General features: G+C 58.0%; 3 protein-coding genes across 10 annotated transcripts in view; 2 read left to right on the top strand and 1 right to left on the bottom strand.

The window, feature by feature from the left end:
• The window catches only part of CCDC13 (coiled-coil domain containing 13), a 56,309-nt gene extending 56,180 nt beyond the window's left edge, over positions 1-129 (top strand). Inside the window, exon 16 of the mRNA XM_058729582.1 lies at positions 23-129. Within this exon, the coding sequence (XP_058585565.1) occupies positions 23-41 (19 nt within the window). The 3' untranslated portion in view covers positions 42-129. The remainder of the gene's footprint in view (positions 1-22) is intronic.
• On the top strand, positions 80-13,344 carry HHATL (hedgehog acyltransferase like). 7 transcript variants are annotated; one of them, XM_058729585.1, is made up of 12 exons: positions 2,743-4,029; positions 5,749-5,867; positions 6,278-6,345; positions 6,873-6,986; positions 7,101-7,295; positions 7,657-7,866; positions 8,213-8,384; positions 8,845-8,989; positions 9,108-9,143; positions 11,929-12,130; positions 12,761-12,902; positions 13,107-13,344. In XM_058729585.1, exons 1-12 carry the CDS (start codon positions 3,707-3,709, stop codon positions 13,229-13,231), a joined length of 1,851 nt encoding a protein of 616 aa, XP_058585568.1. In that variant the 5' UTR covers positions 2,743-3,706; the 3' UTR covers positions 13,232-13,344. The 7 variants fall into 7 exon arrangements, with proteins under 7 accessions (XP_058585573.1, XP_058585569.1, XP_058585567.1 ...); XM_058729587.1 differs by lacking the exon at positions 12,761-12,902 and having other exon boundaries at positions 717-4,029; XM_058729590.1 differs by lacking the exons at positions 2,743-4,029; positions 12,761-12,902; positions 13,107-13,344 and adding an exon at positions 80-189 and having other exon boundaries at positions 11,929-12,556.
• A 246-nt stretch (positions 13,345-13,590) lies between these two features.
• On the bottom strand, positions 13,591-22,012 carry KLHL40 (kelch like family member 40). Of its 2 annotated transcripts, none has more exons than XM_058729592.1 (7): positions 21,697-22,012; positions 19,158-20,426; positions 17,666-17,826; positions 17,298-17,405; positions 16,881-17,066; positions 14,962-15,108; positions 13,591-14,132 (listed from the first exon to the last, which is right to left on the bottom strand). In XM_058729592.1, the coding sequence occupies exons 2-7, from the start codon at positions 20,319-20,321 to the stop codon at positions 14,021-14,023; spliced, it is 1,878 nt and encodes a 625-aa protein (XP_058585575.1). In that variant the 5' UTR covers positions 20,322-20,426; positions 21,697-22,012; the 3' UTR covers positions 13,591-14,020. The 2 variants fall into 2 exon arrangements, with proteins under 2 accessions (XP_058585575.1, XP_058585576.1); XM_058729593.1 differs by having other exon boundaries at positions 21,770-22,012.
• Between the last annotated feature and the right edge of the window lie 653 nt (positions 22,013-22,665).

Here is a 22,665-nt window from a genome sequence, read left to right as displayed (position 1 = left end):
AGACAAGAGTCTCCATTTACAGATTCTACAGGCAGCCTTGAGAGCTTTGCCGCGGAGCTGTGTGCTGCGGCACCTGCCATCAGCACCCCAGCTTAGTTAGACCAAGTCTGCTCCATCCTCCGTCAGAATCCCTCTTCAGGAGTCGCTGAGTTAAAAAGGGTCGAGTGCTAGAGCAGTGGCTGCCACACAGTAAGTACTTAGTAAATGTTAGCCCTTGGTATTACCTGTTACCGCTGTTACCTCTTGAGCCGCCCCACTGCCCCAGGCACGGGGGTGTCGGGTGAGACAGACATGGCCCCTGAGCTCTAGGAAGTGCCCCGCCAGCCAGTGGGGGAGACAGACTCACAGGCCGCCATCTACTCAGCCGGCCGGCCATCAGGTGGGGAGTGCCACCGGCATGCCAGCCTCTTCAGGCCTGTGAGCAGTCCAGAGGTAGATCTGACTTGCTGTTTTCGGGGAGCCCCTGGTCAAGTCAGAGGCATGGCAAATAGGGCTGGGATGGAGTGGGAGGGGGTGGGGTGGGGGTGGGATGCACACAGAATGCAGCCCCTCAGAGCCTCTCACCTTCTCTCCTGAGGCTTCCAGGCTCGTTGTCCAGATCTGGGGTTTGTGGGGGAGGGGGCTGTCCATACTTCCCTGAGGAGTGGGAGGTGGAGGGTGGAAGGGGAAAGCCCAGGAGAGCCTGGGAGCAGGCTTTTTAAGGAAGGGAGGGGTTGTCAAAGGGGCCAAGGACTGGGGCCCTGAGGATCTAATGCAAGTGGGCCAGGTGGGGAGTAGGGCGGCCTGGTCTGTGCAGTTTAGTGACCGTGGCCCCTCCCGAGCAGCACCACCTGCCCCTGGGACCCTGAGGAGGAACTCCTCAGCCCCCAGGCAGGTAGGCAGCCGGTGGGCTGGACTTGCCTTTCACAGATGACAACGCTGAGGTCCCTGCCTGGAGCTGAAAAGTAGTAGGGGGAGGAGAGAGACAGGTGCTTGGAGGGCGGAGGGACAAGGACAAGTGAAGAGGCTGAGTTGGGGAGAGGCCTCACGTGAGGACTCTCCCTGGCCGCACCCCAGGCAGGTGCCGCGAGCCTGGGTGCTCAGGTTTCGGCACTGACAGGTGAGACCTGGTTGAGCTGTGGGTGTGGCTTGGCCACTGTCCCTGTGAAGGCCTCTGGGGCACTACAGCTGAGCTGGACAAGGTTGCAGCCTGGCTCAGGCTGATTCCAACCCCAAATACATTCCATTGCCATGGGGCCCCTCCCCTGCTTTCAGGAGCTCAGGGCAAGGTGGCCTGCAGTGGGGGTCCTCCTCTGCGCCCCCATATGCAGTGGCCAGAACCAGCCTCTTCTCTCCATCTCCATCCCCAGCAAGGCCCAAGCTACCCCACCTCCTCTCCCCAGGCACTGCCTACAGCCCCTGAGCCTTGCATGCACACACACACAAAGTACATACGTCACACACTAGATACATAACACACATGCACATGCAAAGTGCACACGGCATACATATACACACAACAAACACACCGCAAACAACATGCAAGGCAACACATACACAGACCCCACATACAACAGACACAAAACACAATTATAGACACACAGGATACTTCCCGCCCATTTGTACTCTCAGTAACAATACACTGGGAAATGAAAGGGGACGCTGGGACTTGAGAGAATTGGCCCCCCTGCCCACTGTATCTTTCCCAGTGTCCCTGGCAGTATTTGGGAAGCTGACCCAGGCCTTCGTCCTGATCTAAGCCTGGTCGACTTCCTGCCCTTGCTTTGTGGACTGGCCATGCCAGGCACCCTCCCTTGCCACCACCCTCATACGGGGTGAGGCTGGCTTTGGACTGTCCGGTGCCACATCCAAGAGGCCTCTCTAGCCCTCTATCCAGCCTGCCCTCCCCACATGCCAGGCTCCCTGCAGACCCCACTGCGCACAGCTCCTGCTGGGTGAGCTCTGCCTCTCTGGGCTTCTGGAGTGAGGGAGCTGTGGCTCTCTTCACGAGCAATTCAGTGAGCCAGGCCCTTCATGGAGTGAGTCATGGAATCCCCCCAAAGCCCGATAAGGACAGAGCAGGCTCATTTACAAATGGGGATCTGAGGCTCTGAGAAGTGGATCCCAACAGCGAGGCAGATCTTGGGCTCAGGCTCAAGTCAGCTAGCTGAGCCTGTGCTCTGCATGTGCAGCCAAACCACCCATCCGCATCTCTGAGCCATTCTCTTTGAGCCTCGTGAGAACTGGCTGTCATGCCCAGGCTGGTCTCGGCCTCCACCCAGGGTGGGTGAACGGGGTTCTTGCCTCTGCAGAGCGATCAGCTCCAGAAGCTTATGGGGCTGACCTCCTTGGGTATCAGCTTCTTTTTCTATCAACTGGGGGAAATGGTAACACCTTCCCTAGGGGTTGTGGTGACATTAAAGAGTCCATGTAAAGCCTTAGAACAGTGCCTGGCTACTGGGGTTAACTTACTACCCTTCTAATAACCACTGACTCTACCTCAGGACTCCAATCGGGTGTGCCGCACCCCACCCCTGCCCAGGAAGCCCTCCCTAAGCCCTGAAGTCTGGCTCAGGCATCCATCCCTCCTCCAGTGTGACCCATGATCCCAGCTGCAGCCCTCACCCAGCCCCTATACTGTGCAGTAATCTCCACGTACACTTCTCAGGGCCAGGCACCATGACGAAGGCCACTGTGTCATTCTGTGTGGTGTGTGTGCGGGGGTCTCCTTGCTTCTTCCTCTGGGCCAGTGTGTCTGCCTGGGAGGGAGCTCATTGCCTAAGGGCATTATGGGAGGATAGGGGACTCTCTCCCCTTCCCAGACCTTGGTCAGGCTCTGGAAGTTGCCCTGCTAGGGGAGGGGGGAGGAACAGCCCCTTCCTTCCCCATCCTCAGCTGAGCCTGTGGCTGGGGTCCAGAGATCAGCAGGAGCTCCAGGACCTGTCCTGTGATTTGTTTCAGTCACACAGCTCCTTCAACGCCACTCTTCCACCGACCCCAGACCCTCCTCACTGCACATGCCTGGACAGGCCCCCACAGACACGGCACAAGTATATACAGCTCCCTTAGACTCGAGGCTCTCATCCTAAAGGGAGACTAGCAGATGTTCCTGTCCTCTCTGTGGGTTCTCCAGGGTACCCTTCTGCATTGGGAAGGCTGGACTGAGGCCTTGGCTGCCCCTTCTGTGAGTGAGGGCCCTGTCCTGCTGCCCCCAGAGAGCTCCTGGTCGGTTAGGGACACTCAAGAGGATGCCAGCCACTACACATACATATTTAAGCCTTGCCAAGTGACCCTGCTAGCACCCCTCCACTTGGGCAACTGCCTGTGGGACAGGGCTGAAGTATGGGGCCCCCTCTGCCACATGTCTCATGCCAGTTCCAGCCCTACTAGTTAAGACGGTCCTGCCTCAGGCACTGATGCCTGGCCAGTTAGGACTCTTGGCATGATGAAATGAACCAGGGCAGGGGGCTAGATGGATCTGCCCTGGGACGGCCCTTGGGAGTTCACATGTAAAGGTGCAGGCTAGAGTACCGAGCTGCGCATGAAGTGTGCGTGTGTGTGTGTGTGTGTGTGTGCACGCAGTGGGGGCAGGGCACAAGGCCAGTAGGGGCTGTCCGGAAGGCTTCCTGGAAGAGGGGAGTCCTGGATAGCAGTGAGAGGGAGACACAGGCTCTATAGACCAGAAGAGGCAGGTTGGAGTGAGGCCCAGGTGTCCCTTTTGGAGCCTATGCCACTGGCCACCCCTTCCCCCGCCCTTGCCCCCCCCACAATCCTCCCTGCGGCTCCCTGTGGCCAGCAGCTCTGCAGCGCTCGGCTCTGCTCCACTCTGCTCAGCTCCGCTCCAGGAAGGCCACCTCCTCCCTGCCCTCCTCCACCCTCCTCCTGCTGTCACCACTCACCGCTCGTAGCCTTGAGGGGGTGGGGACCCCAGGGCTGGACACACCCCACCGTGGCCCCAGAGCCTAGCTGGTCGGACGGACGCAAGGTCGGACGCAGGACCCCGGAGCCCGAGGTGGGCAGTGTGCCAGGGTCCCTCACAACCTCCTCAAGGTCAGTGCCATCTGGGGATGCAGCCACTCTGGGGTCCTTGAGACCTGTGGAGCCCACCTCAGGCCCCTCATCCCAGACTTCAGGCCCCAAAGCAGTCTTTTACCCCAGGTGTACCTAAGGTAGGCAGGACCAGGGGGCAGGGGCACCCCTGTGTCCACAGGGTAGCCTAGGTTCCAGGGGTCTATCAGAAGAGGTCCGAGGCCGGGGGCCAGCCCTGGCCCTGCTCACAGGGGCCTCACTGGAGACACCCTGCACCGGCCATGGGGAGCTAAAATTGGAAAGTAGCAAGTGGGAGGCAGCTGACAAAGCTATTTCGCGGGCTCTTCGCTGTGCTCCGGTTTCAAGCTCCTGCTCCAATAACCCGATCCTCCAGGCCTCCCTACCCCCACCTGGCCGATGAGGAGCTGCCTCAGCCCTCAGCCCAACAGTGCAGAAGTCAGGCTGGGAAGCCCCCTTGTATGGGCAGGGGCAGCAATGCTCTTCTCTTATCTGAGATTCCAGACAGCTCACTGAGAACACACAATCCTGTCCCAGGCTCACTGTGTGACCTTGACAGGTCCCCGTCCCGCTCTGGTCCATGACCCCTCTATCTATGTAGTCGGGAGAATGCCAACTCTGGGGGCCCAGGAGAGCTGGTTGTGGTGCTGGTAAGGAAGATTTGGGGGAGGATCAAGGGTGGAAGACAGGGTCATGCCAGCCACCTCTTGGCCCAGCCCAGGCCAAGATGGTGCCTATACATGTTTCTCCCTTTAATTTGGCCCTGGGTCTGTTAACCAATGCACCCTCGGGAAGGCCCCAGGCCAGGCTGCAGTCTAGGAGGGGATGGCCCAGCAGGACTCCTGAGGATGAACTAGGCCCTGGAAGGAGGGAGTGGCTAGGCTCACCGTGAGCCCGATACCAGTCAGCACCTTGGACAGTGGCCAGCACCGTCCCTGGTGCCCGCCTGGCCCTGCCTGGCCCCACACCCACTACCCTGGGGCACCTCTTCAAATAGCACCGCCTCCAGCCAGTATCCAGGGCCTGAATACACAAGTACTGAGAGAGTGGGGCTGGTGTGGCCACAGACACAGGCAGGGACCAGGGAAGTGGCAGACTGGGGCTCAGAGGCTGGTTGGGGCAATGGGAGTCAGTGAAAGGCTGGAGGCTGAATGAGAGGTAAGGAAGCTTGATGCTGGGGACAGGACCTTGGGGGTCTTGAGCTCTCAGGGAAGTAAAGGCAGCTCTGGAGGGGTGTGGGAATCAGAGAAGGGGATGTTGAGGTGAGTGGGGCATTGTTAGGAGCTAAAGGAGGCTTACTGAGGGGTGTGGGGACCCTTGGGGCCAGAAACATGATTGAGGTGATATAGGGTTCTTCCACACGAAGGTTATCTGCGGCCCTGGCAGAAGCAGTTTGAGCCAAAGGTGGGGACCGGTCTCCCTGAGAGGTATGAAAGATTAAACGAAGATGAGGCAGACAGGCTGAGAGTGAAGCTTATGTTTTCAAGAGCCTTCAATGGGCAGGGTGGGAGTGGGAGTAGCAGCTAGGAAGGGACACGGGATGTTGGCAGGTGTGGGAGGAATGGGGAGAGGGGAGGGGAGGATAATAGCATGAGATCTCTGAAGGGCAGGAGGGGCAATCTCTCTTCAGAATGGGATCCCCATCACCTTTGTGGGGCACCATGAGATGGGGCTAGGCAGGGCAGGGGGCAGCAGTGCCCTCACTCGATCTGTCTCCCCCAGCACCATCCAGGCTATGGGCATCAAGACAGCGTTGCCCGCGGTGGAGCTGGGCTTGTACTCCCTGGTGCTGAGTGGGGCTCTGGCCTATGCTGGCCGGGGCCTCCTAGAAGCCTCACAAGGTAACAGCCGGGCTCTGGAGCAGAGGGTGGGAACCTTCTTCCCCTTGGGGCCTCAGGGTTCCACCCAGCAAGGCCAAAATATTCCCTAGGCCCAGGGGGTTGGGCTGAGCTAGGCGTAGTCACAGGGAGAGACAGATGCAGAGACACTACAGAGACCTGCACACAGAGCCACAGAGAGAGAGAGAGACTCAGACACTCGGGGATACAGTCAGAGACCTGGCCCCAGACACACAGTGAGACCCAGAGAGAAGCAGAGGCAGAGAGAGAGAGAGAGAGACCGACCTAGACCCATTCCCCTTTCTCTAGGGTGGGAGTCAGCCTTGCTGTAGGGGCAGGTGTGAGTGTGTGTGTGTATGTGTGTGTGTGTGGAGTCCTCCCCAGCCCCCACTAAGGCCACATTCTGTTCTCAGATGGGGCCCACCGGAAGGCCTTCCGGGAGTCTGTGCGACCTGGCTGGGAGTATATTGGCCGGAAGATGGTAGGTCCCACGCCCCAGGATCCCTGACTGAGGTCCCTTACCCTTGGCATGTCTCTCCCATCCCAGACCCTTCCTGACTCTCCTATTCCAGATATTCCCATGTAACAGAGGACTCACAGTGGGGAGGGTCTGTGGCTTGAGCTTCAATGCCTTCGGTTTCTCCACTGGCCCATCCTGTGTCCTCCTGGGGCCACATCAAGCCTGACCCAGACACTGTTCGTTTAGCAAATAAATTGAGACATGCTTCAGCAGGGGCCTCCAGAACCACCCTTCCCAGGAACAGTGCGATAATGGTGTAATGGGAGGCAATATGCTGGACAGAAGGGGAGCTTTGAGGGGCAGGGCAGCTCACATGGTGCCCCTCACTCCTCTCTACCTACCTGGCTGGGGAAGGCAAGGACCTCAGCTATTGCTGTCCTCTACTGCATAAGAATACAGGGGCTGGAGGGGTGCTGGGACTCTGATCAGCCAAAGTGCCAGCCCATCCTTCCCCCTGCCCCTCTTTAACCTGCCCGGGCCTGCCCCAGGACGTGGCTGACTTCGAGTGGGTGATGTGGTTCACCTCCTTCCGCAATGTCATCATCTTCGCCCTCTCTGGACATGTGCTGTTTGCTAAACTCTGCACGATGGTTGCCCCCCAGGTGAGCTGGCCTGGGCCACCCTAGCCTCCCCTGCAACTCCCCCTCAGCTACAAGGGTTGGGGTCCCACCTCCATTTGTATGGATAGATAAGCCATTCCTTCTCCCTGTCTACAGCTCCGCTCCTGGATGTATGCCGTGTATGGGGCCCTGGCTGTGCTGGGCACGATGGGTCCTTGGTACCTGCTGCTGCTACTTGGCCACTGTGTCAGCCTCTATGTGGCCTCACTCTTGGGCCAGCCCTGGCTCTGTCTCGGCCTTGGCCTGGCCAGCCTTGCCTCCTTCAAGCTTGATCCTCTAATCTCCTGGCAGGTGTGCAATGGGGAGCAGCAAGGGCGGAGGGTGCAGGAATAGGACCCCAAACTTCTCACTCCATCCAGAGCCCTTACCTCCTGAGTCTCCCCAAGCATTTCCTTCGCTTTCCCAACTGTCTCCAAGCCTTTGACTGTGGCATAGACCTGCCCACAAAGTGGCCCCATCCACTGCAGCAGGGACAGGTGGTTTCCTGCTCTGTCCAAGCACTTAACATGAATTAGCCCTCAGTGGCCAGTGTTGACTGACTCTGGGCAAGACAGGAAGGGGCAGGACAAGGCTGGGCCCCTGTGGGAAGCTGGGTGGGCTTCCCAGAGACAGGGGCACCTGGTGAGCTGGCGGCCTATTCTCTCCCATCCAGAGCGGGTTTGTAACAGGCACTTTTGATCTTCAAGAGGTGCTGTTCCACGGGGGCAGCGGTTTCACAGTGCTGCGTTGTACCAGCTTTGCGCTGGAGAGCTGTGCCCACCCCGATCGCCGCTACTCCCTAGCTGACCTGCTCAAGTACAACTTCTACCTGCCTTTCTTCTTCTTCGGGCCCATCATGACCTTTGATCGCTTCCACACCCAGGTGAGAGGACACCCTGTGGGCCCCCAGAGCAGGGCTGGGGCCCGGTCTTCAGAGAGGGGCTCCCATCTCAGATAGGACTCCCAGGGCAGGCTGTGTCCCCATCCTCAGGCACGACCCCAGGATGAAGCCGTAGTGGCCTGCCTCCTCAGACCCCAGAATGGGGCCACATTCCCCCTTCAGACAAGGATCACCGGGTGGAGAAGTGTCTCCACTCTTGGGCAAGGCTGCCAGGATGAAGCCGCGTCTCCCCTCAGCCTCGGATCCCCGGGCAGTTGGTGCCTCCTCATTCAGAAAGGATTCCTCCGGCAAGGCTTGCCTCCCCACTCAGACACTTGGCACCCCCCAGATGAGCCAGGTGGAGCCGGTGAGGCGCGAGGGTGAGCTGTGGCGCATCCGGGCCCAGGCCGGCCTCAGCGTGGTGGCCGTCATGGCCGTGGACATCTTCTTCCACTTCTTCTACATCCTCACCATCCCCAACGACCTCAAGTTTGCCAACCGCCTCCCGGACAGCGCCCTCGGTGGGTGCGCGTCGGGCCAGAACAGGGGCTGGGAAAGACCAAAAGACCCTCTGCGCCCCCATGGCGTCACAGCTGGGGAAGCTGACACCCTGAGAGGGCACAGCACCTATCCAAGGGTGGGGGGACGGGGACTTATTCTTTGAAATGCCGGGGACTTGTTGATCGCTTTGTTCTGCGAGGCCAGAGCGGTTGGGGCTAAAGCCGGCCCCACTGGGCCTTGGGGTTGACTTCCACAACCGGGAAGGGGTCTCCCCGGGCGGGCCCAGTCCAGCTCCTCCCCCAGGAAGTAGGGACAGGGTCTCTGTGGGGGCTGGCCGGGTGCAAGGACCTCCCCTACGCACTGTGGAGAAGGTCTGTAGGGGAAACCCTGGCTCTGCGCCACCCCCTCCTGGGATTTGGGGATCCGGGGAGCGAAGACCCGCGCGACGCCCCCCAGGCAGTGACGACACCCTGTCCCCAGCTGGCCTAGCCTATTCAAACCTGGTGTACGACTGGGTGAAGGCAGCCGTGCTCTTCGGCGTGGTCAACACCGTGGCTCGCCTTGACCACTTGGACCCGCCGCAGCCTCCCAAGTGCATCACCGCACTCTACGTCTTCGCGGAAACGTAAGTGCGAGATCCCGGGGACACGCCACGGGGATCCCCACTTTCCCGTAGCCTCTTTCCCCCACACCCCTGGAGCTCTGCTACTGGCTGATGACACCCATCCACTCTTCTCCCTCAGGCACTTCGACCGTGGCATCAACGACTGGCTTTGCAAGTGAGTTGGGGTGGGGTGGGGCAATGGTCACATCAAACTGCCAGGTGTCTGAGCAGGGCAGTGCAGAGACTGGTCCACGTTCTAAAAGATCAGCCCTGGGCCAGAGGAAGCAAGGAGGAGGTCGTCGCAGAGGTCTAGGTGAAAGACAGAGGTTTGGACGTGGATAGGGGCATTGGAGGTGAGAAATGGTTGGAGACACACCAGGGGGAGCCTGGACAGGACTTGGTCATGGATTGAGGGACTGGGAAGGAGAGGGTGATGACTCCCAGATTCCTATCTGAGAGGTGCAGCATCCAGAGAGGGGTTCAGTGTGAGAAATGTCTGGTAAGATCTGGGAGACATCATTGTGGAGGTTCAGAGAGGTGGTTGGGTCTGAGGGTCTGGGGTCCAGAGAAGTCTGGCCAACTGATGCAGCTCTGAGCGTCATGAATGTGGGAGGGTAGTCTTTGGTCCTTGGGAGTGCATTAAGTCTCCAGGAGAGAGAGCAAAGAAGAGGAGACTAAACATAGCTGAGATTGGAGCTGGAAGGACTCCCATTGGGGGGGAAAGGGAGAACCGTAGAAGGGACTGAAAGGCATGGTCAGAGGAGCAGAACGGTCAAGACCACATGACAGCCTGGAAACAAAGGGAGACCAACCAGGCATTGTGGGGGCAGCTGGGTCAGATGCTGCTGGGGAAGCTACTGAGGGGGGAACACAGAGGAGTGACTGAAGGGAGAGGTGAGGTGTCTTAAGACAGCAAACAATGGGACATGCTTGGTTGCTAGAAGGAAGTATAAGCTGGGGAGGCAGAATACAGGGGTGATTGTTAGCGTAAGGTCTCTGGGAGGTGATAGAACCAGAGCTAGGCAGCAGCTTGGCTTTGGGACAGGGAGGAGGAAGAGAAGCCATCATGGAAGCAGAATGGCAGATGAGTGTAGAGAAGTAAGGGATCCACCTGAAGGCTTTGGTTTTCTCCATGAAGTGGGAGGCAAGGTCACCAGCTGAGAGATGCAGAGTTGGGCATGGAGGGAGGCAGCATCTTTGTGTCTGCTTTCCTCCTGCCTAGCTCGCCCACCACACCCATTCAAGTTGTGGGAGAGATAAGGGTGGCGTAGCCACTGCAAAGCATGGCAGACGAAGCTGACCAGAGAAACCGTGGCATCGAGAGCCCAGGTGGGGTTGAAGGTAGTGGATTTTTGGACACTAATATGTGAAGGTGTGAGATTTTCCTTATTAGGGCTTAGCTTCTTGGGTGCGGGTGAGGAGAAAGTGGGGGATTGGGCTCTCCCAGATGGGTGAGAAGGAAGAAGTGAAGGATACAGCGTTTTAGATTATTTATAATGATGACTCATTGAATTTAAGCCCATTGAAGATGGTGGTAAAGATAGGGTCTTAAGATGAGGAAGGGGCAGAGGGGTCAGTGAAATTGAAGAAGTGGAGGTGGGAGGCCACATCAGGAGGGGCTGGTCGAGAATGGTAATTAGGAAGGAGTGAAATTTCAAGAGGTGACAAAGTTGGAGTTTGTCCATGGGAGTGGGTGGCTGAGTTGATGTGGAGAAGAAGCCATTGGCAATGAAGAAGTCAAGGCATGGTGAGGCCAGTTACTCAAGGGGTCTTCTACTGAATTTGTTTAACAAATATTTATTGAGAACCTACTATGTGCCAGGCACTGTTCTAGGCACTGGGGATACAGCAGTGAACATGGCAAAGACCCTGAACTCATGGAGCTTACAGTCTAGTGGGGAGAAACAGACCATAAACAGGTAAACAAACACATAAATAATTTTAGAGAGTGGTAAGCGTTATGAAAAAAAAAAATAAAACAAGTGTAATGGGATAGAAGCTGGCCACAGGATAGAAGCTTCTACAGTTGTGGTCCGGGCAGGCCTCTGTGAGAAGCTCTTTGAATAGAGTATTGAGTGATAAGGAAATCTGAGGAAGAGAAGTCCAGAGAGAAGGAACAAGTGCATAGGCTTGAGGCAGGAACCAGCTGTGTTTGCCTGAGGGACAGGAAAGCCAGTAAGGCAAAAGCATGCATGAATGAGGGGGGAAATGGTGGGTGATGAGGTCAGGGAGGGATTTTCTAGACTTAGTAGAGAGGTGGTTTCTTCTAAATGTAATGGGGAGCCACTGGGGGAGGGTGGAAGTCATGTGATCTGACTTACACTCTTAAAAGATGCCTCTAGCTGCTGTAGGGGGAGAATGGACGGTAGGGGGCCAAAGGGAGGAGCAGAGAAATGGCTTAAGAGGCTCTTGCAATAATCTATGTGAGGAGATGATCGGCTGGATGAGGGTGGTAATTGGGGTGGCAGCAGTGGTCAGGACTGGGTGGAGCCTATAGAATTTGCTGGCTTGGACGTGGAGAGGGGACTTGATAGTCCAAAATGGCACCGAGGCTTCTGGGTGCAACTGAATGAATGGAAGTGTCATTATCTGAGATAAGGATGCAGCGGGTTTGGATAGGGATGGGGGAATCAGTCATTCAAGTGAGATGTCTAGTGACAGGGAAATGTATGAATCAAGGGAGCAGGCTAAAGACACAGATTTGGGGCTCATCAGCATAGAGGCAGTGTTCAAAGTCTTGGGTCTGGATGAGATCACTTAGGGAACGGATAGGAGATAGGGAATTCAAAGCTGAGCCTTGCACCTTCTGAAGTTGGGTAGAGGAGAGGCAGCCTCCTCTGGGTAAAATGTGCCCGGAGTGATAGCGTTGAGGAGGGCTGCCCCTGTTGTGTATCCTTTGCCCATCTCCTACTTGCCCTCACCCACACTCTTGCTTGTCCTTTCTCCTGCCTTTCTTGCAGGTATGTGTATGACCACATTGGTGGGGAGCACTCCGAGGTGATCCCGGAGCTGGGGGCCACTGTGGCCACATTTGCCATCACTACTCTGTGGCTTGGACCTTGTGATATTGTTTACCTGTGGTCATTCCTTAACTGCTTTGGCCTCAACTTTGAGCTCTGGGTGCAGAAGCTGGCTGAGTCGGGGCCCCTAGCACAAATTGAGGTGAGTGGGGAAGGTCTGGGTAGCGGTTGGCTGGGTCATTGGAGGGGGTGGCACTGCTGCTCTCTAGAGTCTTCCAGCCACATGTGGCCCCCCGTCCAGAACTTTCTCAGCACACCCTCCTTGTTGTCAGGGCAGTGGCTCCCCCTTTGGGTATCTAGCACTTCCTTCTATGAGAAGTGGGCACCTGCACCAGGCTGTGTTGGGCCAGACTGTCCCCTCTCTCTGGTCATCCGTGTCCTCATCTTTAACACTGAGGGGGAGCTGGGTGCCTGGGTGGCTCAGTTAAGCATCCAACTTCAGCTCAGGTCATGATCTCACAGTTCGTGGGTTTGAGCCCCTCGTCAGGCTCTGTGCTGACAGCTCAGAGCCTGGAGCCTGCTTCGGATTCTGTGTCTCCCTCTCTCTCTGCCCCTCCCCCGCTCATGCTCTGTCTCTCTCAAAAATAAATAAACAAACATCAAAAAAAAAAAAAAAAAAAAAAAAAAGAGGGAGAGCTGACCTGGGGGCTCTCAGAGACCCAAGCCCATCCCCAGGACCTGGGATGGCCATGTGGGCAAGACCTGTGGCCAACCATGTCCTCTTTCCTCTGGCCCTCTTGCCCCACTGCCAATGCTCTCCTGGACTGCGCAGGCCTCTCTGTCGGAGCAGATGTCTCGCAGGGTCCGGGCCCTCTTTGGGGCCATGAACTTCTGGGCCATCATCACGTACAACCTTGTAAGCCTGAACAGCCTGGAGTTCACAGAGCTGGTTGCCAGGCGCCTGCTACTCACAGGTGAGGGAAAGGGGGGTGTGGCTATAAAAAATGCCAGGCATCAACCTTAAGGACTGTGACCTTCTGGCCCTTCTGAAATGCCCCCACCCCAACCCAACACCCTGGGGACTCAGAGGGAGGGCTAGTCAAGTGGGGACAGGCATGAGAAGAGTCACTGAGGATGGGGTCCTGCTCCTGCGCATTGATGACCTCTTTCCCACACAGGGTTCCCCCAGACCACTCTGGCCATCCTGTTTGTCACCTACTGTGGTGTCCAGCTGGTGAAGGAGCGAGAGCGAACCCTAGCACTAGAGGAGGAGCAGAAGCAGGACAAAGAGAAGCCCGAGTAGGTGGGAGGAGGAAGAGGGGAGAGGGATGGGTTCTGCTCAGCTGTTCCCAGGCCCGGGCCCAGACCAGGCCAGATGGGGCCTGACTGATAGAATAAAAGACTTTTTCTACCACAGTTTGGCTGTTCCCTGTCCCTTCTCCCAGCGGTCTCCTGGCTCCTTGTCCATGCTGGATGAGGGGGTGGAGGTTCTGGGCCCCAGGGAGTGGGGGGCAGGCTCTTGGTGCACACAGACTGTGGAGGAGAACCTGTGTGGAGTGCAGAGGCCGCTGACCTGGCCAGCCCAGCAGCTGAACGTTGAAGCCCAGAATCTTCAACCACTTGGTCACTGACTCTTGGAGTACCTGATTCCAGACCCTGAGCTACTTGCTCAGAAGGCACTTTATTCTTCTTAAGGAAGGTGACTTATCCAGGCCGCAGGGTGTGCTTGAGGGGGACACTCCCCATCTGACAGGTAAGGAGATGGCTTCCCGTGGGGAAATTTCCCCACGCACACACACGCAAGCTGGGACTGGGCCAGAATGCAGCCTGGGACACCTCTCTGTGGTTCTGGCTCATGGAACAAGGACACCAAGGATATGGGGACGCCTATGAGCCCTTCGGTTCCTCATCCCTGCCGGAAAGGCTAGGACTGGGCAGCAATCTCCCTCCCCTGCCAAAGCAGCAGCCCGGGCGGCACAACAGGATCCAGGTGGGTTCTGGCCTCTCCCAGCCTCCTCTCGGGAGTCCCCACATGGCGGGCCTGTGTGGCCACAGGACAGGAGGGATGCTAAGTTCAGGCCCTCCGGGCTGGTCACATCTTGGTCAGGCGCAGCACGTTGAGCCGCACAGGTAGGAAGGTGGCACCGGCTGCGTAGGCAATCTCCCGCAGGACGCCCTCCCACTTCTTCTCATCCTCATTATATCTGGGGGTGGGAGGGATTGGGGACAGGAGCGCAGAGCTTGGTCAGCCAAGTGCAGAGTGGGCCCCGGCAGGGAGGGGTGTCTGGGTATGCTAGGCCCACCCCTGGGGACTGTCCCTCCGGCCCCAGGCCCATCTCCAGGAAGGTCTGGTCCTGGAGAATTCTCATGCCCTGGGAAAGGGGGCTGCCAGAAGGCCCACCCTTAAAGAACAGCCACCCCACATTCCAGGAAGGGTCACCTCTTAAGGAATGCCACACTCCTCCAGGAAGGCCTGCATCTCCATGGCCCCTCCTCTGGACAATTCTGTATTCAGCACTCCGGAAGCCCCGGTCCCCAAGTTCCACCCACCCCCATGCCGGCAGCAGGTGCCCCAAGCACGGAAACCTCTTCCCTCCACCCCCAGGAAGGGTCAGCATGGAAAGTGATGGTTCTGAGAAGCTGGAGTCCAGCTTCTTCTCAATCCTGGCCCCAGTTCTCCAGGATGGAGCAGGGAAGAAAAGCTTGGCTGCCTCTTCAGGGCCCCCTCTACTCCCTGGGGCCTGTTTCTGTGGGTCTCTGCCCTAAGCTTGGGGTCAACTCCTGACTGAGACACGGCTGATGCTCCACAGTGGGACTTGGTACCCTGTGAGTCAACCCAGACTTTGCCAGCCACACAGAGAGACCGACTCTTGGAGTACCTGATTCCAGGGGCCGAGCAGGGTGTGTCTGCTGCCCCTTCCCCATGGGACTCCCTGGAAGAGGAATCGCCCCACTCCCAAATGAGCTTGCCAGTCCCGCTGTGGGGCATCAGCCTTGCTCAGGCTTCCCCTCACCTCCCTGGGCCAGGCTCACCTCCAGATGTCATTGAGCTCTGTAGGGACCAGCTCTCCAGACTCGGTCTCCAGTGTGGCAAAGCCACCGATGGCATAAAGGGTGCCCGCCAGGCTGACCAGGCTGAGTGAGCTGCGTTCCTGTGGGAAGGCCTCAAAGGGTGCCCACCTGGTGGGGAGAAGGGGGCATGAAGAGGCGCATCACCCAGGGGCCTCAGGAGCCCCAGTGCCCATAGCTTCAGCTGCACCTCTTTGAAACCTGAGTCCCAGACACCCATGCTCCCAGCACAACCTCTTGTGTCCTGACCCTCCCAGGACTGCCCACCAGTCTTCCCCTTTCTCCTGCCCCTCCCACTTCCCTTCATGGACCCCTGGTCATTGCATCCAGCCTGTCCTGTGAAATCCACCACAGATCTCCCCAGTGTCCCTCCTTTGCTCCTGAGCTAATTCTTGCTTGCTCGCTACCTCAGCGGCCACTGAGAAGTCCTGTCCTGGTGCCCCTGCCCCATCCTTCTTCTCCTTTCACTGCCCAGTTATTCTCAGGGTGTCTTCACTCCCCTCCTCTGGCTCTGAAGTTGGACTTTCATCCCTACCCTCCAAAACAGCACTCAGGTCCCCAGCCACCACAGAGCATAAAATCCAGGCACAGCAGGCATCTCTGCTGATGTGCCTTTCTCACCTCCCCCCTGCCTACCCTCTCCTGTCCTCAGGCTCCTTCCTGGATGATGTATCTGCCCTCACCATCCCTTGGGGTTCGGGCCTCGGTTTCTCCCTCTTACACTCTCTCTCCCGAGGGAGCTCGTCCCCTCCATTTTCTGTTGACCCCTGCTCAGCGTTCTCCCTGCCCTGGTGGGCTCCTCCTGGATGCCCCCAGTTCCCTCAAATCCACAGGTCCTAAGTGGACCCTCACGTTTCTGATCTAATGCCAACTGTTCTCCAATAAATGGCCTCCCACCCTGCCTCAAAGGCGTCCACTTCTCCCTCTTATCCCCAACATCCAATCAGTCTCTAAATTCTATTTCTTCTGTCTCCTAAACTCTAGCTGCTCAAGGTGTGGCTCGTAGACCAGAAGGGATCAGCATCACCTGGGGGCGGAGGGGGAATTATTACAAAGACACACTCAGGGCCTTCCCCAGGCCTGAGAGTTAGAATCTGCATTCTAACATGATCCCTGGGAGATTCGTGTGTGCATTACAGTGGGAGATGCCCTAGCCTACGTCTTTCTCCAGTGCATCCCCTCTGCCCCATTTCTGCTGTGCCCTCATCTCCAGGCCACCACCCTCCCTTGCTATACAGCTGCACCCCTGCCTCCTGGGAAATCTTTCATCTGTTCTCCGCATCAGCTGTCATCTAATAAAACACAGATGTGAGCCTAAAACCCATCACAGGCGTTTCACCGCCCTCAGGATAAAGTCCCACAGCCCTGCTCGCCACCTCTCCAGCCCACCCACCATACCTGAGCCAAGGCCCAACTTGGCACCAACTTCCCTCTGCCTGGGGCATCCTTCTCCCACCATCCCTTTCGTGGGCTAAGTCCAAATGGACTTCCAACTCAGTTTTCTCCCGACCTCCCAGGACCAGGCAGCATCCGTTTTGGTCACCGTTGTATCCCTGGCACCAGGCCACTGCCTGGTATGAGTCTCTGAATGAGGAGCCTGGCACCTCCCACCCCACTCTTGGGAGCTCTCTCCTGCAGAGCAAGCTGGCCATACCCCTTGCCCCACCTCGTGGGGGAAGCCCGCCTCATTGCTGATCAGGAGAGAGAGGCTATGTCTGTGCTGACGTCCAAGCTCAACAGCAGACGCCCAGGGCAGCAACTATGGGTCCTGCCAGGACAGACACGGAGAGGGCCAACAGGCCCAAAGCCACACAGCCAGGCGGTTACAGTGCGGCCCTTGGTCCCTGGCTGCCCAGCCGAAGGGGGACAGGAAACAGTCGTACTTGTTGTCCGCGATGCTGTATACTTCCGCTGAACTGGTCAGCCCCGTGTCTGTGACCCCAGCGGCTACAAAAATGCGGCCGTCGTGGACGGTGGCCCCGAAGAGGGAGCGGGCAGTCTGCATGGGTGCCAGCTCCTTCCACTCGAACTTCTTAGGGTCATAGACACACATCTTCTTCAGGCACTTCCTGGAAGGTGGGGGACACTGAGTGAGAGGGGAGGAGCCTGAGCACAGCGCCCCTCCTCGGCTTCGGCAGCACAGCGCCCCTCCTCGGCTTCGGCAGCACAGCGCCCCTCCTCGGCTTCGGCTTCGGCTTCGGTCCCTGCAGCCCGCACCAGCCCCGGAGAACCTGGGGAGGCTGTGCTCCCGCTCTAACCTACAAACCCGCTCGTGCGCTCGCTCCAGGCCCCAGCCTCACCTGTCACTGCCCTTGCCGCCAATGACGTAGACCAGGTCCATATGGGAGAGCACCGCGTGGCCGTACACAGCGTAGGGCAGCGGGTCCGATTCGCCCCATTTGAACGACCTGAAGGGGACGGGAGTAGGGCGAGCGCCGGCGTCAGGCGTGCGCTGGGTCCGCGTCTCTGCAGTCGCCCGCCCACCCGACGCACATTCGGAGCGCACCCCGTGCGTTACCGGCACCCCCCAGGTCCCTCTCGCACCTCGCTGCCGACCGCCCCGCCTCTACCCAGCCCGCCTCCGCCCGCCCGCAGCCCCGGCTCTCGCTCGAGCCCCCGCCGCCGGGCCCCTCAGCGCCGCCCCGCCCCGCCCCCGGCCCGCGCTCACAGCCGGTCGTAGCACATGACCGAGTCCAGGCTGCGCTCGCCGTCCTTGAGCTCCCTGCCGCCGACCACGTAGATGGAGTTGAGAGCCTCTCCCAGGCCGAAGAGGCAGCGCGGCGAGGGCAGCGGTGGCATTCCCAGCCACTCGGAATCCAGGTGGTCAAACTGCGGGGCCGGGCGTCCAGTCAGCCACCGGCCCCCACGTCCCCGGCCCCGCTCCACCCCGCCCAGCCACCCCGGGCCTCCAGGTGGGGCCAGAGCAGCCTGGAGGTCATCCCTGGAGACAGTGCCCTCTCTTCCTACCAGGCGAAGAACAACTGAGGCCTCCGGAGGTTAGGCACCCGGAAACCACCATTACAGCGCCAGGATGGGGCACCCCACGCGAAGTCCTGTCCCTTCCCCAGTACAACTCTGCAAGTGAGGCCTGCCTGCCCTGTTTTCCACCACATCCCACTGTACAGGAAACCTCCAAATACAGCTCTGCCACTCATCTCTTAAGATCTACAGTGTAAATCTGTGGCCCCGACCACCTCCACAGTCTTACACGGTGGTATCAGAGGCTCATCTATCTGGAAAGTTTCCGAAGGCTGAGCGGTGTGAGGATGAACGCTTTATCACCATCGAGTAAGCTTCAAACAACCTTATGAAGCAGGCAAAATAATACCCCCATTTACAAACGGAGGCCCGGAGAAAATAAACAATGTGCCCGCCATATGCCTTGGCTGGTAACTGGTGGAGCCGCCCCCGGTCCCCCCACCCTGCCCCCGGTTTAACCCTGGCACCGTGTTGCCCCTCACCCCTCTCACACCTGGTCAGGCCTCACTGAGCACACCACTGGCTGGGTTCATTCCAGTCTCTGTCCCTTGCTTACCATTCCCCAGGCAGAAACACCCTAACTTCCCCTTCACGCGTCCAAATTCCCCCCAAATAGCAAGACTCAAACCTACATGGCCAGTCACCGGGAAACCGTCATCTCTGCCCTCCGAGATCCCACACTACACTACCACTTGGACTGGACACCCCACTCTATTGGCCCTTTGCGGACCTCAATTTTCTCATCTGTACAGTGAAAAGACGAGGCAGGAAAATCCCTTTGTTTGGGACACTCTGTTCTATACTCCAGTCCTGGCTTCATGCAAAGGCCCTGGCTCCAGACCCCTACGCTGACCTTGCTCCCCTTTCTCACTGTGTCTGACCTCAACTCCTGGGCAGAGATAGAGCCCCCAACATATCAGACCATCCTGGGGCCAACATCCCCCTGAAACTGAGACATCTGAGTTATGTAACTAATTGTCAATTGCCTATAACCTTCAGGCAAGTGGCTGTCAGTCAACCCCTCCCCCCCCCCCCCCCCGCCCCTGCCCCGGTGTACTTCTCATCCTAGACCCAATGGCCACTGCCAACAAGTAGACACAAGCCTCTCCTGGGCCCCAAGGCTGCCCCTCTCCATTCCCAGGACCCAGCGCCGGCTGCCCCTCCCAGGGCTGGGCAGGCACCTGCAAGAAGTAAGCACTCATGGGGTCCTCTTTGTTGTCCTCGTTGTAGAAGAGGCCCCCGGCCACAAAGACCTGGTTCTCCTTGGTCACAAGGCTGACATGGTTCTTAGGGATCTGGGTGGAGAGGGAAGCACAGTAACACTCGTTGGCTGCTGGATCATAGGCCACGGCTCCCTCCTCGCTGATCATGAAGATGAGGTCCTGCAGGAACATGCCAAAGCGCAGAGTGTCATTGAGGATCCCGGGTATGATACGTTCGTCCTCCTCCACCTGCTCCTCCCGTGCCTTGGCTTCGCCTGTGCCCTTGTCAGCAGCCTTGGACCCGGCTGCCTCCTTCCCCTTGTCCTTCTTCTTCTTGCGCAGCACAGTGAGGCGGCCCTCGTGTGCGTCCTTCACCATCTGCACCTTGCGCAGCAACTCGGGCTGGGCACGCACAAGAGGGTGGTTCTCCACGCGGCTCTCCAGGAAGGCGCGCGGCAGCAGGCGGCAGCGTATGCTCTCGAAGACGGTGGGCAGCGCACGCTGGCGCTCCGCCTGCGCCTTGGCGTCGCCGCTGCCCGCCCACCGCATCACCGCCTCGAACACCGCCTCCTCCTTCTCCACGTTGAGGCCGTCGCTGGAGATGATGGCGATGAGCTCGTCGGCCGAGAGCCCGAGGAAGTCGGCGTCGCGCGCCACGAGTGAGAAGCGCGCGCAGATGAAGTCGCGGGCGGCCACGGCCAGGCGCGCGCAGTCGAGGAGGAGGCCGAGGCGGAAGACGGCCAGGCAGTTGGCGAGGCACAGGCGCTTCTGTAGGAAAGACACGCAGATGGTGAAGATGGACGGGATCTGGAAGCGGTGCGCTGCTGCGAACAAGTCCTGCACGCTCGCCTCGTCCAGCGCGATCTCCGACGTGTACAGGTAGTGCAACACCTGGGCCACCACGTCCGGGGACACCTCCTCCAGGCGCAGCTCGCCGGCCTGCTCGGGCTCGGCCAGGAAGCGCGCCCGGAAGTAGGGGCTGCAGGCGGCCAGCACCAGGCGGTGGCACGGGAACTCGCGCTCGCCTACCCGCACCACACAGTCGAGGAACTTGCCGTGGTCCAGCATGTCCTTGAGCCCGTCCTGCAGGAGCGTCTGCTGGTACAGCCGCTGCTCCTCCGCCTGCTCCAAGCCCAGCGCCATGGTGGGTGGCTTGGGGTGCCGCTGCCCGGCCAGGGGGGCCTCCTTTTTCTGTTCCTCTGCTTTCCTTCTGGGCCGCTCTCAGTCTACGCAGCTGTCTTCACGGAGCTATATATAGAGGTGGACAAGACCCTGTAAGGCGAGCCGCCTGGCTTCCTGCACATGACGCAGAGGGGACAGCTGGGTGGAGGCCCCCTCCCAGGGCAGCCTTGACTCAGCCCCAGGGGCTCATGGGACGGGGGTGGGGTGTCTGGGCCTAGGAGAGCCTCGCTGCCTCATTTCTAAATGGAGCACACCGAGGTTCCGTTGCAATTAAGACTGCATTCCTTGGTCAGGCAATACCCCTGAAGGAAGGGGATGACTCAAGCTCTGCCCCTCGGTCCAGGGAGGAAGAAGCATTGGTATCCCTCTTCCAGGGTCTCGCTTCCTTCATGCCTTCTGGGCCTTTCTGTCTGGGTGCTTCCATCTTCTTCCCTGGAGTGTATCTCACCCCAGCCACCCCTGGATTCAGTGTGCTTGGCTTTCCTGCTCAATGAACTTGGGAATGGCATTCACTCACTGGGGACCTTGGTGCCCTACCTGTAAAATGGGAGGACCTTTCCCCCTTTCTGCTCCAGATCTGAGACCCTCCTTAGACTGTGCAAGGAAGCAAGAAGGTCACCATCTTTCTGAAGGGCCTGTACAGGTCACATGGCTCTGTTGAGCCTCAGTCTCCCTTTCTACACAATGAGGCGTTGGAGGAGTTCGATTCTAAGGGCCACAATTAGAGTTCTGCTGAGGCTCAGAAGCACTGAGGTTCTGTGTTCCTGGGAGTACACTATCACAGGGTTTTAACACTGTAAGGCGTCAGACACGCTAGAAAATTAATTTCCTAGGATTTAACTATTCTAGGTATATAAACTCCCAGGGTTTTAGCATTCTAGGGGAGTGACACTGTGGATTCTACTGTTCAAAACGTTAACACTCTTAAGAGTTTAATGTTCTAAGACAGCTGTCTATGCTCACTGTCTTTGGTCCATACTAAGCTTGACCTGAGCCTACGTGGCCTTGGGGCCCTTGTACCCTGTCTACCATTTAGGGGCTCAGAGTAGAGGCCAAGGATAGCCAGTCCTTATGCCCAGCCTTCTCTGACCTCCTTACCACCCTCCCCCCACCCCCACCACACACACACACACACATCAGCCTCAGCCACCAAGATTAACTTGCTCCCAAAGTGCCAGAGGCTGCAGCTGTGGGTTAAATTTAGCCCCCAGGACACTGGTGTGAACTGTTATGGGGCATTCTCCCATCATTCCTCTGAGTCACTTGTTTATAACCTCAGGCTTGAGGGGCAGAGGGATTGGAGAGGGGACCTCAGGATAGGCCAGGACTGAGTCACCTCCCATTTGGCGATCTCAGAGATGTCACCTCCTGTCCCTCCTGAGCAGCGCATTCAAGGATCATTTGCTCACCCCACCGGCAGGTCTTAGAGAGGCACAGCAGCCGGGCACGTCCTGGAGGTGGTCCTGTCCATCGTGCAGAAAGGGCAAAGTCTCACCCCAGGGCTCCCAGCGCGGTCCTGGGCTGCAGGGCATTTCCAACAAGCACCATCAGTGAAGAGACCAGGCTCTGCAAGGCTGAGCAACTTGTCCAAGTTGCTCAGCTGGCAAGTGGCCAGGCCAGGGCTCAAGGCAGATCTGCCCACCTCCAAAGGCTGTGGGAATCCCTCCCCACCAAACTGCCTCCCACCAATTAACAACAACAACAACAACAACAACAACAACAAATTAGTGGTAGCTTCATTTTTCAAAGACCAGGACAGAAAGTACATACCAAACAATTAACTTATGTTTATCATATGACTCAATGACGTATTTTTAGATTATGATGAATCCCATAGTGCTCACTGCCTACCAGGCATTCCGCTAGCATATTTATATGTGGCTCATTCATTCATCGAGTACCCACTGTGCACTCTTCTCAGTGTTGAGGATTCAACAGTGAACACATCAGGCAGGAATTCCTGTCTTTATGGAGCTTATGTGCAGCCAAAGTGGGCGGTTGGGGGGAGACAGTAACAAGCAGTTATACAGAATGTCAGATGATAACTGCTAAGTGACAAGTAGCAGAGAAGAGGTCATGGGAAGGGACAGGTGGCAGTGGTAATAATTTTAGTAGATAAGTCAGGGTCGACTCACTGAGAGGACTCCATTTGAGCACGTTCAAGCCATGGGATAGGAGGATTCCAGGCAGGGGTAATAGCTTGAGCAAAGGCCCTGAGGCAGGAGCACACCTGCCATGTTCCAGGAACAGGGAGGAAGCCAGTGAGGCTGAAGCAATGAATGAGGAGGTGAGTAGGAGGAGATAA

This window comes from Neofelis nebulosa, chromosome 5, assembly GCF_028018385.1.
Source record: "Neofelis nebulosa isolate mNeoNeb1 chromosome 5, mNeoNeb1.pri, whole genome shotgun sequence".
NCBI classification, from domain to species: domain Eukaryota; kingdom Metazoa; phylum Chordata; class Mammalia; order Carnivora; family Felidae; genus Neofelis; species Neofelis nebulosa.
Note: the sequence above shows the minus strand (reverse complement) of the source record. Positions and strands in the feature narration are given on the sequence as shown.